General features: G+C 37.1%; 1 protein-coding gene across 1 annotated transcript in view; it reads right to left on the reverse strand.

Moving 5' to 3' along the window:
* Positions 1–16,522, reverse strand: part of LOC109244221 (myosin-1-like) — a 32,125-nt gene extending 15,603 nt beyond the window's left edge. The window contains exons 1-5 of the mRNA XM_019411277.1: positions 15,498–16,522; positions 6,873–6,974; positions 6,266–6,409; positions 6,025–6,175; positions 5,908–5,935 (exon numbers count right to left, since the gene is read on the reverse strand). Coding sequence (XP_019266822.1) covers positions 5,908–5,935; positions 6,025–6,175; positions 6,266–6,409; positions 6,873–6,974; positions 15,498–15,803 — 731 coding nt within the window. The 5' untranslated portion in view covers positions 15,804–16,522. The remainder of the gene's footprint in view (positions 1–5,907; positions 5,936–6,024; positions 6,176–6,265; positions 6,410–6,872; positions 6,975–15,497) is intronic.
* Positions 16,523–16,829: the final 307 nt, after the last annotated feature.

Raw genomic sequence — 16,829 nt, forward strand, 5'->3', positions numbered from 1 at the left:
CGTTAACTAGTGCTCAGGTCTATCGAGGCTTTACGCGCAAAGCACAATTAAAGTGTGGGCTCTTAAAAAAGGCGCAACAAAGAAAAAACTATAGATATATATATATATGTAATGCAAGAAAAAAGTAACTTCATTCATAATGATTTCCTAAACAATTAATATATCTTTTTGCCAATCATATTTATTGTTTATCTCTCTTATTTTATCCATGACATGCGCCTAACCTACACATCGCGCATTGCGGCTCTTACATTTTAAAACTAGGTTACTTGGAAAATAATATATTGTTGATTAGCATGATTTCACGAGATTTAATTTATTTAGAAGATTGTTGATTAGCATCATTTCAGGTGATTTGATCATATTTAGGAGATTTGATTTTATTTGATAGTCGGACTGATTGTATAGATTTATTCTATTTCCTTAATTAGCATTAGGAGCTTTGTACAAATTCTCTTTCTCATGGGACATAAAGACACACAAAAATACAAGAAGTCTTCTTCTTCTTCTTGAAATCTTCATGGTATCAAAGCCATTGCTACCCTTAGCGGTGAGTTTTTCTCCCTCGCAGCAGTGGGGTTTCATATTTGTAGCAACAGGTCGAGTTTCCTCCCTCAAAATAGTTTTTTCCGGTGACTTTAAGAAGTTGTTATGGCAGTTTTGGACAAAATAATTTTCCCTGTGGTTCGCATGCATGTTATGACCCTACCCCAGTCAGGTTCATACTTTCTCGAATCACCAAAGCTAGGATTCAGGTGAGGCAGACCTACTCGTTACGACAAGACAGTGATTTGCTTCAGTTTTTTCCTTCTTCTATGAGACAAGTTTGAGGTAGTTTCTTTCCGATTTTTAGAAAATTTATTTTCTAATTTGGAGTGCTATTTGAACTATGGGGGACACTAAGGTAGTTGATAACACTTACCCGAGGGACAACACTTCTCTTTCACAAATAAGTGTTGTAAAATTAGATGGGGCTGGTACTTATCTTGCTTGGTCAAGATCTTGTTTGCTTTTTATTAAGCCTAGAAAGTTGCTTGGTTAAGGAGAAAAGAAAGCACCTGTTGTGAGTGTGACTGATGTTAGCTATAGAGGGTGTTTGGATTGGCTTTTAAGCTGGTCAAATCAGCTTTTAAGATCTTTTTAGCTTTTTTCCGTGTTTGGTAAAGTTAAAGTGTTTAAAATAAGTTTAAAACTACTTAAAACAAGCCAAAAGCAATAAGCTAGGCAATTTCAACTTATTGCTTTTTGGCTTAAAAGCTATTTCTACTGAAGCCACTTTTTTAAGTCAATCCAAACGCGCTCATAGTCAATGGGATTCTGATAATTCTCTAGTTATGACATAGCTTTTAAATACGATGCACCCTCGCATTTCCAAACAATACTTATTGCTTGATTCTGCTGAGAAGGTATGGAATTCGACTAAGTGCACTTGCTCTCGCAAGGGAAATGACGCTGAGATCTTTGAAATTCGAAATAAAATTCATGCCACGAGGCAAGGTGAGGTGACTATTATTGATTATTACTCTGAGCTAAGCGGGATATGATTGGAGATTAACTACTATTAGGATCTCTAAGCAAAGTGTACTAATGATGCAGTTCTCTTTCAACAATTGGTTGAAAAGGAAATGGTTGATGATTTTCTGGCCGGTTTGAACCAAATATATGATCAAATCAGGTTTCAAGCTATCAATAAAGTTTCTTTTTCCTTCTATTGAGGATGCACACTCTTATGTTCAACCAGAAGAGAGCAGACGAAGGGTCATACTTTATTCAGCACCAACAGAAAAGTCTGGGTTAGCCGTGTCTTATGAGCAACCAAATGTGTTCACTTCTGATAAAGATCACCTGCACTGTGATTAATGTGGAAAGCCAAGGCATAAAAAGGAGACATGATGGAAACTACATGGTAGACCAACTAGAAATTGTGGAGAAAAACGTGTAGTCCATCAAGGGTTCAAGCTAATATTGCAGAAAACATGGAGACATCCAATGAAATTGCTTTCGGAGAAGCTTTGTCTTCGGGTGAAGTTCAGCATCCTCGCCGTCTTCTGAACAAATTTGATTATTCTAATGTTGTCACTTCCAACTATGTACAGTCAGGTATTTTCTTTAATGCTCACCTTAATTCTCGGTTTATTAATTCTAGTGCGGATAGACACATGACACGCTCCTCTAAAGACTTTCAAAATTATTCTCCTAGTCCCAAAGGGGATTATGTCAGAATAGCGAACTAACAATGGTAAAGAATACATGGATAAAAAATTTGGTATTTATTTGGAGTCTTATGGGAAAATCCACCAAACAAGTTGTCCTTATACTAGTGCACAAAATGGGGTTGCTGAAAGGAAAAATAGGCATATATTAGAAGTGGCAAGATCTCTTATGATTACTATGAATCTACCAAAACCTTACTGGGGGGATGTCGTTCTAATAGATAATTATCTCATCAACAGAATGCAACATAAAACCCTCAATTTTCAGAATCCCATGGAAGCTTTAAAGGGTAAGAATGATTATATTGTTCACAATATAAAGGGTATTTGGGTGTGTCTACTTTGTTCACAATAGGAACTCTGGGAAACTTGATCCTAGAGCTCTTAAATTTATCTTTATTAGGTATTCTCCAACACGAAAAAGGTACAAATGCTATCATCTTCCCTCCCGAAGATCCTTTGTCAACATGGATGTCACTTTTCGAGAATCTAATCCATATTTCAGTATTCCACCATCACCTCTTCAAGGGGAGAACTATGAGGAAGAGAAGATTCTCCCAAGTTCCACGGTTGAAATCACTACCATTACCATTGGGGAAAGTAAAATTGGAGAAAGAACTCAGGGGGAGACTATTGGGCGTTTGGATAGGCCTAATTTGAAAACTTACTCAAAGTGAAATAGAGTAGAAGAAGAAGAAGTCATCATGAAATCTACTGACGCTGAATCTTCCTCTACTGTTGAGTTATCTATTTTTCCTAATGAGTTAAATTTGCCTAGTGCTCACAAAAAAAGAGTCAGATCTTGCACCACAAAACACCCTTTATCCAATTTTGTCTCCTATAATTCATTGTCTCTCTCCTATAGAGTCTTTGCCTTGTCCATTTCTTTTGTGTCTATTTCCCAAGAATCGGAAAGAAGCTTGTGCAGATCCTAAATGGAAGCAAGCTATGATTGAAGAAATAAAGGCCTTGTCAAAAAATGAGACTTGGGAACTTGTCACTTCACCACCAGACAAGAAGTTGGTTGGTTGCAAATGGGTCTTCACTGTGAAGCACGAAACTGATGGCTCGATTGAAAGATTCAAAGCAAGATTGGTAGTTAAAGGATTCACTTAGACTTATGGAGTGGATTATCAAGCGATATTTGTCCCTGTTGCTAAGATGAACACCATTAGAATTCTTTTGTCTTTTGCAGCTAATCTTGATTGGGACTTGCAACAGTATAATATGAAAAATGTATTTTTTCATGGAGACCTAGAAGAAGAGGTGTATATGGAGATTCCTCCTGGATTTGATACTGCACAAAGTCAAGGAAAGGTATGCAGATTGAAGAAAGCCTTATACAGACTAAAGCAATCCTCCAAAGCTTGGTCTGACAGACCGTGCAAAGAAATGATCTCCTTCGGACATCAACAAAGCAATGTTGATCATACCCTCTTCGTAAGACATCAAATGGGTAAACTCACTTCTCATAGTTTATGTTGATGATATAGTAATGACATGAGATGACAAAGAGGAGATGACTCGATTGAAGAAGTTGTTGGCACATGAATTTGAGATCAAGGATTTAGGAAAACTACAGTACTTTTTGGGAATTGAGGTTGCTAGATCAAAAAGAGGAATCTTCATTTTTCAAAGAACGCTATATTTTGGATCTCTTGAAAGAAACTGGTACGACAGGTTGCAGACCGGCAGAATCGCCCATTAAAAGCAATCACAAGTTACAAAGTGGAGTTGGAGTGTCGGTTGATAAGGAGACATATCAGAGATTGGTTGGAAGACTCATTTATCTCTCCCACACTAAACCAGACATAGCCTACTCAGTTTTCCTGGTGAGTCAGTTCATGCATGATCCCAAGATCCTCATGTACAAACTATCTTTCACATTTTGCGGTATCTAAAGTCTGCTCCACTGAAGGTCTACTTTTCTCCAAACATGATCACCTCCAAATAGAGGCCTTTACAGACGCGATTGGGTTGGATCTCAAGATAATAGAAAATCTACATCTTGTTGTTGTACACTCGTAGGAGGAAACTTGGTTACTTGGAGAAGCAAGAAGCAAAGTATAGTTGTTAGATCAAGTACGGAGGTAGAATATAGAGCTATGGCCCAGGGTGTTTGCAAAGTACTTTGGCTATAAAAGTTACTAGAGGAATTGAGAGTTGAGACTGACTGAAAAAGGAAAACTTTCCTTGTACTATAAAAACAAGGCTACCATCAATATAGCTCATAATCTAGTCCAGCACGAGCGAATAAAGTATGTGAAAATTAATCGACACTTCACCAAAGAAAAAGTTACAACTGGTGTCTTGAGTTTGTTTCATGGCAACTATCTCGATTGAATTATTTGGGTCCACTCGTTACCAATGGATCGGGGGTACTTCCAGCAAGAAATATATCGAAGAGTTAGTGTTGGGCTAGCAAAAAATCAAAGTATATAAAGTATATCAGAAGCCTGGTCTAAAATTCCTGAAATTAGCTTTTTATGATTACATCGGTAATAATCCGGCAAAAGGGGAAAAACAGCTAGCTGATATATTTACCAAAGGTCTCAACAAGCGGATTTTTCATACATTGAGTTGCAAGTTGGGCATGTGTGACATCTTTGCACCAACTTGAGGGAGAGTGTTGATTAGCATGATTTAAGGAGATTAATTTATTCAGAAGATTGTTGATTAGCATGATTTCAGGAGATCTGATTATATTTATGAAACATGATTTTATTTGATTTGATTTGATTTGATAGTTGGACTAATTGTATAGATTTATTCTATTTCCTTAATTATTATTATGAGCTTTGTATAAATTCTCTTACTCATGGGATGTAAAGACACAAAACTACAAGAAGTCTTTTTCTTCTCCATGAAATCTTCATATATATTTCGGAAAGCCTGCCACGCTATCATTTCCTGCCTTTATAAATTTACTTTTTCTAGCATCAAATGCTGACACACCCCCGATCAAGAGGCATACACCAACAATCTGCTGCCCCACTGAAATGTGAGAAAATTTTTTGGCATTTTCCTCCTTTCATCTCAGAGAATATAGCAATTTCACAGATCTTGTTCCTTCTAAGACTATGTTCTTGCCACTACTTGTACTTAATTTTAGACAATCTACTTTCTGGATTCTAATCTAACTAATAATGTGCTGTAACTAAGGAGGTTGGCTTCCATCCCAAACTAGTCTATTATAAAAGATTAACTATTTAAAAAAGTCCTTGTATAGTGTATACATGTTCATACAATAGCTTGAGTCAGATGGAATCTCAGTGGGAGCAAGAGAAACAATAAGCATGTAAAATGATACAACAGTCAAAACTAGTTGGTATCATCTTTATGGATTCTTTGCTTCAAGTGTGGTTCTATCCTTTTGATAACATCAATGTCGTTCTTTTGTTAATTAATTTCGCATGGATTCCAAGAGATTTTAAGTCTTTTGAGATAATTTCCCTCCTTGTTACAGGTGCACCATTACTAAGCTTGATAGCATGTACTTATGACCCAAGTAGGGGCAATCAATAAAGTTATGAGACAAATAACATTAAAAAAAAAGTAGTGCATTCATTTTGACGATGTACAGAGTAACCAAAAATGGAAAGAAGAATCAGCTCTGAACATATGAGAATAAAAGTGGATTCGAATATTAGAAGACAGCAAACAAGTGAAACTCAAAAGTATTTAACGTGCAGACCTTATAATGATAGACTGATTCACTTCATCTGCAGGAAAAGAAAATTATGTAAGATTTATCATGATTGCCAGGAATGATATTTGGCCTTAATCATTATTGCTGGATATACATAAGTACCTCGAACCATTTCTCTTATTGCCATATCCGTGATGGCATATACATGTGGGCTCTCCATGGATTTACGTTTATATGCTTCAATGTACTCATTGCCATACAACGAGACTTTCTTAAAAGGATTCACGGCAACAAGAACTGGACCAGCTTTTGTCTAGAAGAGGTGAAGAGGAGAAGAAATAAAAAGGCATAAGAATACGAGAAAAAACTAACTACAATTCAAATTAGGGAGATTTGGGCATACATAAATCATATCTCTATTGTATCTGTACTGAAGATTGTACAACACTGATGGCTCATTTAGATAACTCAATTGCATAAGATCATCCACACCATCAAGAATATCAGGATTCGCAGGTAATAAATCATCAGCTTTAACTTTTAAGACCTGCATTGACCAGAAAACAAGGCGTGAGATTAAACCATAACCTTGAACCCTCAGTAAGCATGAAAAGCCAACCAGAATAGCCTTATTATTTTAACAAAAATGAGATGTGTTTGTGAAACAAATTTAGAACAAGAACTTCAAGAGAGTTAGACAGGTAAGATATAGAGCCCTTGGGTTAGGAAGAAGAGTGGAAGGGACTGCAAATCTGGGGAGGGAGAAGAATGATGATACAGGTTGAAGCAGGGCAAGGGTAAGGTGCACACAGGAAATGAGGAAATGAGAATGAGTACTGACAGATGGTGACATAGAAATAAGTTAAAATATTTCTTTTTGTTTTCTAAGGCATCCATTCTTTTCAACTTTTTAAAAGGACTGAACAAGAGAACTGTCGAAACAATTTGTTTCTTTTATCATAAAGATTTGCAAGCAAAAAGATGAAAGAATCTTAGCAAATTGCACTCACCTTTCCTTCAGACAATGATATGAGAACTTCATTTCCAGATTTTGAAATGATTGTTGCCAGCTCCCAGTTACCATCAGGCAGTTGAAACCATGAATGGAGCTTCTGCAACAAGTCAACAATAAAAGTTCAAAAACGAAGGTAAGAAAATCATTAAAAACTGAAATGTTTTGCCGCAGTCAAACCAGCATATCCTGTTTGAAATCATTGTAATGGTAAATAATTGCACATGTTGAACATTACTTGTATTACATCACAACCCATATCCAATACAAAATTAAAAAAAAAATGAATTCAAACAAGAAAGACAACAATTGCAAGGCTGTTCGTCGACTATTTCAAGTCTAACAGTCAATTTTTATAAAAGCTGTCCACATGTGACATGAAGTAGGCCATCTTTTGCCTTTTGCCAACAACAATATGATCCTCTAAATAATTAGCCACCAGCTGTCTCACACGATCTAACACCGGTACAGCAATTGTCAAGAACCTAAAATATCCGTATTGATGAAACCTACTGTAATTGGTTATGTTGTGTCTAAATTCACATGTTGCACTGAAACCGTGGGATGCAAGTTTAACTAAGGTGAAGCAATCATATACATTAGAAGTCTGAGTGAATAATAACCAGCCTCTGGCTTCCAAATAATCAGCCTCTTTGTTTGCCAGCATCACAAATGGGTGACAACTGCTCCTACTCTTTTCTCCCCCTCCACCCCCCTCCCCCCCCCCCCCCAAAAAAAAAAAGAAAAAGAAATCCTGTCTCCAGAGCCCTTCCAAAGCTATTGCTAATCATTCAACAACTCTATAGGGATGAACTCTAGAAAGGATAACTTTTTGGTTCACGAACTCCATCCATTTCACCGGCACTTCAAATTAATTGGGGAAATACCAACCGGACTGGAACATTTGAAGAGAATTTAAGCATGAACCTTCGAAACAGGAGTTGCACACGAGTTAGTATAACTAGACACTTTTATCAAAGCATGATCACAGACTTGTACGCCAGAAGAAATACTCTTCAACCACTCATAACACCAGAAATTATCGAAAAGTAAAGGTCCCAGATTTTCCTTCAGAAAGTTCTGGTTTCCTGTAAAGATATTCCCAAATCAATTGAACTATTAAAATGAATTCTGCTGTACTCCCAAACAGAATCCTTTTAGTGAGCAAGGATGGGTCAATACGTCTCGCCCCATACGCCTTGGTAAATACATAGACAAACTTGAGAATCACCAAGCCATTCTCAGTAGCAGATGCATCTCTCATAGTTCACAAGCCAATTACATGATGACGAACAAGGGAGAGAGTCTTCTATCTAAGTACAAAAGATGCAGCATGCATTATGTTTGATTCTTAAGCTATTCACGTGATGGCTAATCCATACTTCCTTCCACAAGAAAGAGGAATAGGTAAACTCTACATGCTGAAATTTAAATAACTTATTTTCACACTGCGTATGATAAGTCGATCATCTTCTAACTGTAAGGCAGAAGAGAAACTCCAGAAAGACATTCCTACTTGAGCCAATTTTTCAGAAAAAAATTTACCAGCAGAAGCAGGCAGTTTTCAATCTAGTAACTCAACTAAGCCTAGTAGAAAGGTTGCAGATGGGGTTTTTTTTTAAAAAGAAGAAGACAAAAAGTAGAAGGAGAAAACTACTTTCAAAGGATGAGAGAGAAAATGCTCCCAGACATGGAAATCGAGGCTTAACTGGTTTAGTTCTTTTCAGGCGATAGAAGAGTTTTCTCCAGTGGTGTAACTACAGAAGTTATAGTTTCTTTTCAATCATTCCTTAGTGCATGATCAGAAACTGAGTCTGTTGCGATAACATGGGGGCTACCTCTGAATTTATGGTCGGAGAAACTCTTCAAGGAAATTGGAGATTATTGCGGAGGGTGGATTGAAACAGAGGAAGAAACAACCCTAAAAAATCACTTGCACTGGCTCGAATCAAAGTGAAGGGAGATAGGGAAAGAGATCCCAAAAGAAATAGAAGTGGAAAGTGACGGATATTTATATAATATCCCGATCTGGTGCGAGATTCTGGCTACGGTGATGGTGAAGATTGGAGTTTTGGTTGGAGAAGAAGAAAGCAAGGGACCGGTGGATAATTAAGTTTAACCAATCTTTTAAAGATAGGGATGAGGGGTCATTATTGTGTCATAGATAGGGGTGGCAAACGGGCAGGTCGGGTCGGATATGGGCGGGTTAAAAAAGGGTAATGCAAAATACGGATAGATTGTCCGACCCGACCCATATTTAATACGGATAAAAAAGAGTTAATTGGCAGATAATATGGATATCCATATTATTCATGGCTTCTTGAATATGATCACTTTTGGGAGAATTCTTAGTGTCCCAAACTTGAGGAACCCCCAATTTGAGGCTTTACAAATGTAAAAGTTTATCCCATTCCCATTGCTGATCCATTTTCTAAGTGGATAATATGGTTCTTATCCATATTTGACTCGTTTTTAAATAGATCATTATCCAACCCATTTTAATGGATAATATGGGTGGATAAATATTTTTTTTAACCATTTTGCCACCACTAGTTACAGATCCTACATCACGTGGACATCTAGGGGGATCTCAAAGTTTGAAAAGGGGACACGTGGGATAGGGGATTCTAGGGAACAGGAGGAGGTTTAGGGGGGAGTGGGTCTAATGAATTAAATTTGATGGAGGTGGAGTCGGGTCAGGAAAATGAAGTTAGACTAAATAATAAAGGGAAAGAAATCCGTTTAGATAAAACAGATATTATTGGGCCTTCATACCAGTCCAAACTAGCTGTAAAAAGAGGTCAAGATATATTATGTCTATTCAATCAGCCCAAAAGAGATTATGAAAGGGGCGTTTTTAGACCCGATGGTCTGCAAATTGCAAGCCACTTCTTACACGAAGCTCTCTCTAACGGTGACTACTACAGATAGAGAGACAAGGTGAAACTAATCGCACACCGCGTACTCTTGATTTAGTGCACATGCATGTGGAGGAAATAGATGCAATTAAATCTTCTACAGCGGTTGTAATGATGGGTAGTCCTAATAATCAGATGGAGGGGGAAATCAACTCGCTATCTACTCCAGCCCATACCATGTCAGATTGAAGAAGCAGATCCTATAAAAGTTCAAATTCAGCAAGCTGATTCAAAAACCTCTTTGTGGGTTCACTAGAATGTTATGAAACTTAGTAAGAAGTTTGGGGTCGATTTCCAGGGTTGTGAATGGGATGCACTATTGCTTTTCATGAAGTAGGAGAAGGTAGGGAAAGTAGGTAATAAATACCTCACTCAACTTGGCCTCAATTTCTAAATCAAAACGTCAAAGGGCATTGAAGGGTTTGAAATGGGGAATGAAATTTAAAGAGGGTGAACCAAGAAGTGGGGGGAAAACCTATTTAGAACTGTCCAATGAAGTTAAACCTAATTTCATGGAACGTGAGGGGCCTTAATGACATGGGATACAGAAAAATTGTCAAATCTTTAATACTTAGGCGGAAGGCTGAGGTAATAGTTCTACAAAAAACTAAGTTAGAACGTGATGTGGGTTGTATGGTACCTCAAATATGGGGAGCCATATGGGTAGATTATGTTTATCAAGAGGCTAGTGGAACTAGAGGCGGCATCTTAATCATGTGGGATAAAAAATAATGGAGGGGCAGTTGGCGTGCATTGGGCAACAGTCAATTTCTTGTAGGATGATAATTTTAGCTCAAAATTATTCATGATTTTTAACAAGGGTATATGCATCTAATTGCAGAAGAGAAAGGAGAATTATGGTGGGAATTAGCGGGTCGCAAAGGTCTATGTGATGATCCTTGGGTGGTGTGTGGTGATTTCAACACTGCAAGATATTCAGATGAGAGGAGGCACAATAATACACATACAAGAGTATGACTGAATTTTCTGAATTCATAAATGATCATGAGCTAAGATAATTGTAGATTGGCTTCAAGGATTGATAGATTCTTGTTTTCTATTGATTGGGATGATAGTTTCAGAAACATCAAACAATCTTTATTACCCATCACAGTCCGATACAATTTCTGTGTGGAGATTGGGAGGTCATTGGGAGGTCAGGAATCATACTTCAAATTTGAGAATTGGTGGTTGGAAACTGAAAAGTTCAAAGATAGAGTAGGCTGGTGGGTATCATTTGAAGCTACAGGCAGACCCGACTTTGTTTTTGCAACTAAGTTGAAGCTTGACAAGTTAAAGGAATGGAATTCAACAAACTATGGTAGTTTAGAGAACAAGAAGGTTGATATTTTAAACCAGGTGAGTTGTTTTGACAGAATACAAGAACAAAGGAGTCTCTCTAATGATGAATTGCTCACAAAGGCAAATTTAGCTATGGAATTTGAAGAAATAGCTAAATTTGAGGAGATTGCTTGGAGGCAAAGGTCTTGGGTACTATGGTTGAAACATGAAGATAGGAATACGAAATATTTCCACAAGATGCCAAACTCTCATAGAAGATTCAATAGCATTGATACCTTAGAGAGCAATGGGGAAGTGATATATGATTCAAATGATATTAAAGAAGAAATCCTGCCTTTTTATAAAAAGATGTATACAAAAACTGAAGGATGGAGACCTGATTTCATCTACAAAACAGCCCCATTATAACAGAGGAAGAGTAGCTATGGTTAGAAAGACCCTTTGAAGAGTTGGAAGTGTTGAATAGTATGAAGGTGTGTGCTATTGACAAGGCACATGGACCTGATCACTATACCATGGGGTTCTTTCAAACTTGTTGGGAGTTTTTAAAAGAGGAAATTATGCAAACTTTGGGAAATTTCCATTCACATGAATATTTTGGAAAAAGCTTCAATGCAACTTTTGTGGCATTAATACCCAAAAAGACTGGAGCAAAACAACTGAAAGATTTCAGACCAATTAGCCTGATTGGAAGTGTACATAACATAATCTCTAAAGTGCTCACTGAGAGACGGAAGCAAGTGGTGGAGAAATTAGTTGATAATCAGCAAATGGCATTGATAAAAGTAGGCTAATTATGGACGCAGCCTTGATAACAAATGAAGTAGTAGACACTAGAATGAAAAGGAAGACACCAGGACGTCTGTGCAAGCTGGATATTGAAAAAGCATATGATCATGTCAACTAGAATTTTCTAATTCTAATTCTGAAGGATATGGGGTTTGGTACAAAATGGCTAAAGTGGATATCTTTTTGTATCAGAACTGTTAGATTTTTTGTACTTATCAATGGAACTCCTGAGAACTTTTCCCTTCTCAAAGGGATTTAAGGCAACGAGAACCATTATCTCCTTTCCTCTTTATCATTGCAATGGAGGGTTTAAATAGCATGCGGAAGATGGTAGTATTAATGGGTGGATAAGAGGATTTCAGGTGAATAGCAGGAATGAGGGCATGGAGGTTTCTCACTTATTTTATGCTGATGACACACTGATTTTTTGTGATGCCAAGCTGGGGCAGTTAAGGGTCATCAGACTTATTCTTACAGTTTTTGAGGCCATCTCTGGACTTCATATAAACTGGGGAAAAGTCTACTATTTCATGTCAATATGGTTGATAATCATCAGGTGCTTGCTGGGGTGTTAGGTTGTGACATTGGGAAGCTTCCTACTATATATTTGGGTTTGGCTCTGGGGCAAAAAATAAGGCTATGGAAGTATGGAATGGTGTGATTGATAAATGTGAGAAGAGACTATCAAAATGGAAGGCTCAATATCTATCTTTAAGGGGCAGGATCATATTGATAACAACATTTTGGATGCTTTGCCAACTTATGTTATGTCTCGTGTTCCACTGCCTACCAAGGTGGAAAAAAGATGATTCTCTCCGAAGGGATTTTTTGTGGCAGGGTTGCAAGGAGACTAGATGATTTCATCATGTCCAGCAAGAAAGAAGGAGGTTTAGGGGTCAGAAATTTCATACTGCATAATAAAAGTTTATTGTGGAAATGGCTATGGAGATTTAACACAGAAGAATGTGCCTTATGGAAGAGTGATTAGCCACAAATATGGGCAGCAAGGGCAATGGATCACCCCTCCAGTCAACTCTTCCTATGGAACAAGACTAAGGAAGGAAGTAAGGAAGGTTTGGGAGGAGTAGGTTTTAAATATTGGATTCACAGTTGGTAATGGAAGAAGAATATCATTTTGGAGTGATAATTGGTTAGGGCATGGTCCTTTGAAAGATATTTTCCCGGATCTATTTTGCTTAACAACTACACCTCAATCTACAATAGAAGGTGCATGGAATTTACACGGTTGGAATTTTTCTTTCAGAAGGCTCCTAAATGAGTGGGAAATTGATAGGGTTGCTGAAATGCTGAAGCATCTGGGGATTTTTCGTGGTACCGGAAATGTTGAGGATACAATGATATGGAATGGAGGAAACACTAGAAAGTTTTCAGTCAGTTCTGCATATTCTTTTTTGTTAGAAGGTGCTCAATTATCTAGTTGGCCATGGAAATACATATGGAAGATTAAAGCCCCTTTTAAGGTCACATGTTTTTCTTGGCGTGGCCAGGAAAGCTTGTCTCACTCATGAAGTTTTGCAGAGAAAGGGGATTCCTATGACTTCCAGATGTTTCTTGTGTTAGAAGGAGGAAGAAACCAACAGCCATCTCTTTCTACATTGCAAGGTAACTGATACTCTGTTGCAGGAATACAACGGGTAATGCCAAAGAATACCAAGGACCTTTTGTGGTGCTGGAATTATATTGAAACAAGAGTCAGAAGCTATGGTGGAGAATGGTGCCAGCATGTATATGGTAGACGGTGTGGACAGAAAGGAATCGTAGATATTTTGAGGATAAAATTAGTTCCATACAAAGAAATAAGCTGAATTATTTTTTGTCTTTTCAATTCTGGTGTAAAGAGAATTATATAGAGGATGCAGAATCACTTGTAGATTTCTTAGATTCTTTGTAAGATACAAGGCCCTCTGTAATTTGTACATTCTTTTTTTGGATACCAGTACCAACTTGGTGCTGATGAATATATCGTTACCTTACTCAAAAAAAAAAAGGGTTGCAGATGTCGATAAATTCTGGGCCAACTTGCATGCACCTCAACTAGTCTACCGGACAACCTATCCAGCCTACAAGCACAAGTTGCTAAGAATCTTGCTCACCAAAACTAAAGTACATGGCCTCACACCAAGTATTGTAGCTGTGATTTGAACCTGGCATCATCAGATTGATTCTCCCCTACCTCAAACTGTAGGTCAGCGCTGCGGATCAGAGAAATTTATCAAACTATAAAGCAACACATTTGGAGAAAATGCTATCAACCCTCTAAATTTTCATTCCTTTATGGTGAGTCATCCATTGTATGAAACAATACCCTTAATTACAAAAGGATTTGTTCCATTGCTCATCCACATTGTATATTGTTTCTTTCCTAATGTACAACCACGTTGTTGCATAAGATTTTAAAAGGCAACATTCCTCAAAGTGCATTTAACCACCATTTCTTTTGAGCGGATGAACTATTACCCGTGTCATGTCAAATGATGAGTCTATAGGTAAAAGATGAACTTACAACTGAATCATAACCTTTGAGTATCTATCAAAGGCAGAAGAACATTTGATCTAGAATTTTATAAGTTTTCTTTAGGTAAGATAATAATTTGATATATACATTAACTCTATTGTGGGAGAGGTTTGCCACACAATAGAGATTCTTCTGGATTAGTTTAAAAAGGGAGAAAATTGATTTGTTCAAACAGCTATAGTAAAGTTCACAAGCAAAAATAAATAAATAAACAAACAGATTAAATGTGAACTACCCCAAATTGTATAATGATGTCTCTGTCATCTTTCGGGAAAGCAGCTAGGAATAGGATCCACCGAAAGCACAGCACTCAACTCCGAACAAAGGCAACAGTGGAGAAAAGAGTGACAACACAAGTAAATAGATAATCTAGTGCTGATTCACGGCCTACATCAAGTTAATTATCACAAAATCCTAACAAAAAGACTGAAATTTTAATGTGACCCGCTTTCATTTTTTATGAATCAAGAGTGATATTAGCCAATAGAATTCTTTTAAAAAAATTTGAGAAGGTAACAATTTTTGTTGTGCGCGTGTATATACATTTATTTATATAAAAACAGAGAATTCTATTTATTTTCAAGGTATCACCATCAATATCTTGACATTCTGCATAATTGCTTTCAAGATCTTACAGGGCAGAACTTCTAAACTCTACGTCTAAATAAAGATAATGGTTTTAGTTTTTTATTTTGAAAGTAGCTTATCTTCCAGAAAGAAATTATACCAAAATTGTCCTCCCTGCAGAGTTTAAAATCCATCTCATAGAAATGATGAGCCAAGAAGCTACTGATAACTCAAAAAGTGCAGGATAAGAATCAGCGTCCTAAGCTCTCAACCATTCCCACAAATCACATCCGTGGTACAAGCCGAGCAAAAACACCATAATTGACAACTCTCATCGAGTGGTTTACCAAATTAAGCAGATAATATTATAAGCTGAAGGTATTAATGATGATCACAAAGATGGCTTGTGGCTAGTTCAATCAAGCAATCATCAGACTAAGGGAAACTCAAATCTACAAGTTGCATAATACCAACAAACCAAGCACAACTCATTAAAAATTGATTTCAATACCTTCTTTGTCACATAAGACGTGGTGTCACTCCACTTCGAAGAGGCGAATGCATTGGTTATCGGATCATCATCACAGCTAGACGGGCTTTCCTCTACAGAAAAGTTCAATCTACCATAAGGGGATTCATCAATATACCCATCAGCATTACCATTAGCCTCACTCGACAATTCTCCATTCTTGGAAACAGCAGCATTTGATGCCATTCTATGATTCACAGCCTCGGACTTGTTCAAATCAAATGCATATCCCACTGGCAGTGATTTGATAGACTGAAGGGATGGCGCACCCTTAACTCTCTGTGCCATTTTTTTCCTTCAAAGTAAAGCTCTAACAACACAATCAAGATTCTAATAATTGAATCAAAAAGCTAACTTTTTTCTCTTTCTTCAACAGGTCCCAGTCAGTGGCCTTACTTATCTGCCAAACCTAATGGAGGGGACAGCAGCAAACAACAAATAGTGGCTCCTCACCATCAATCACACCACACTCACCAATATCAACATCATTTCCAATTCTTATACGATTCTATAAATTTAATTTTGGCCCCCCAAAGTTTCAGGAATTTATCCTCAAAGATTCGATTTTTGCACAACAAACTCCTCAAAATATTCAATTTTGACACAGCATACTCCTCAGAAAGAAACTGAAGTAAGCAAAATCTAGCAAATCTAATGGAAACCTATTAGATATTGATCTACAAAGAAGCAGTTAACAGCTTCAAATGATTGCATTCAAAGCCAAGATCGATCTAGCACAAAAACCCACCAATAATATATGAATAAATTCAAATAAAATTAAACTACACCCCCAGAAATTCTCAAGATTTGTAGAGCAAAAAAGAGAGGAAATAGGAAGTGAAAATAGAGAAAGGGTCAAAAGCAAAATGCAAAAGAATGGAGAAGGGAACAGCTTTTGCTTTAATTCTCTTTTTTCTGATGTGTTTGGTCTTTCACTGTACACACAACTCACTGCATTTTGAAAAAAGGTGTCTTGAGAGGGTGGGTGGGTGGATGGGTGTGTCACCGTGACAGCCTCCTAAATTCAATTCAATTGGTCTTTTTTATTTTTTCTCTTAACACCAACCAAATATTTAAATATTTTTAAATTCACAAGTCACAAGGTTGTGAAATGACTAAATTGCCTTCACACTGTTTGCACCATAAAAATTTGGACTTTATCTTACGTAATGGGTTATTTATAGTTTTTGTTTATTTTATGAGGTGAGTGTGGATGGATGCCATTTGTCTATATTGATGTCTCCCAAAAGAAAAAGCTGAGGGATATGTGGTGAGTGACTTTAAGATCAAAATTAGAGTTTTGTCAACAATTTC

The sequence above is a fragment of the Nicotiana attenuata genome, unplaced genomic scaffold (genome assembly GCF_001879085.1).
Source record: "Nicotiana attenuata strain UT unplaced genomic scaffold, NIATTr2, whole genome shotgun sequence".
Taxonomy (NCBI): domain Eukaryota; kingdom Viridiplantae; phylum Streptophyta; class Magnoliopsida; order Solanales; family Solanaceae; genus Nicotiana; species Nicotiana attenuata.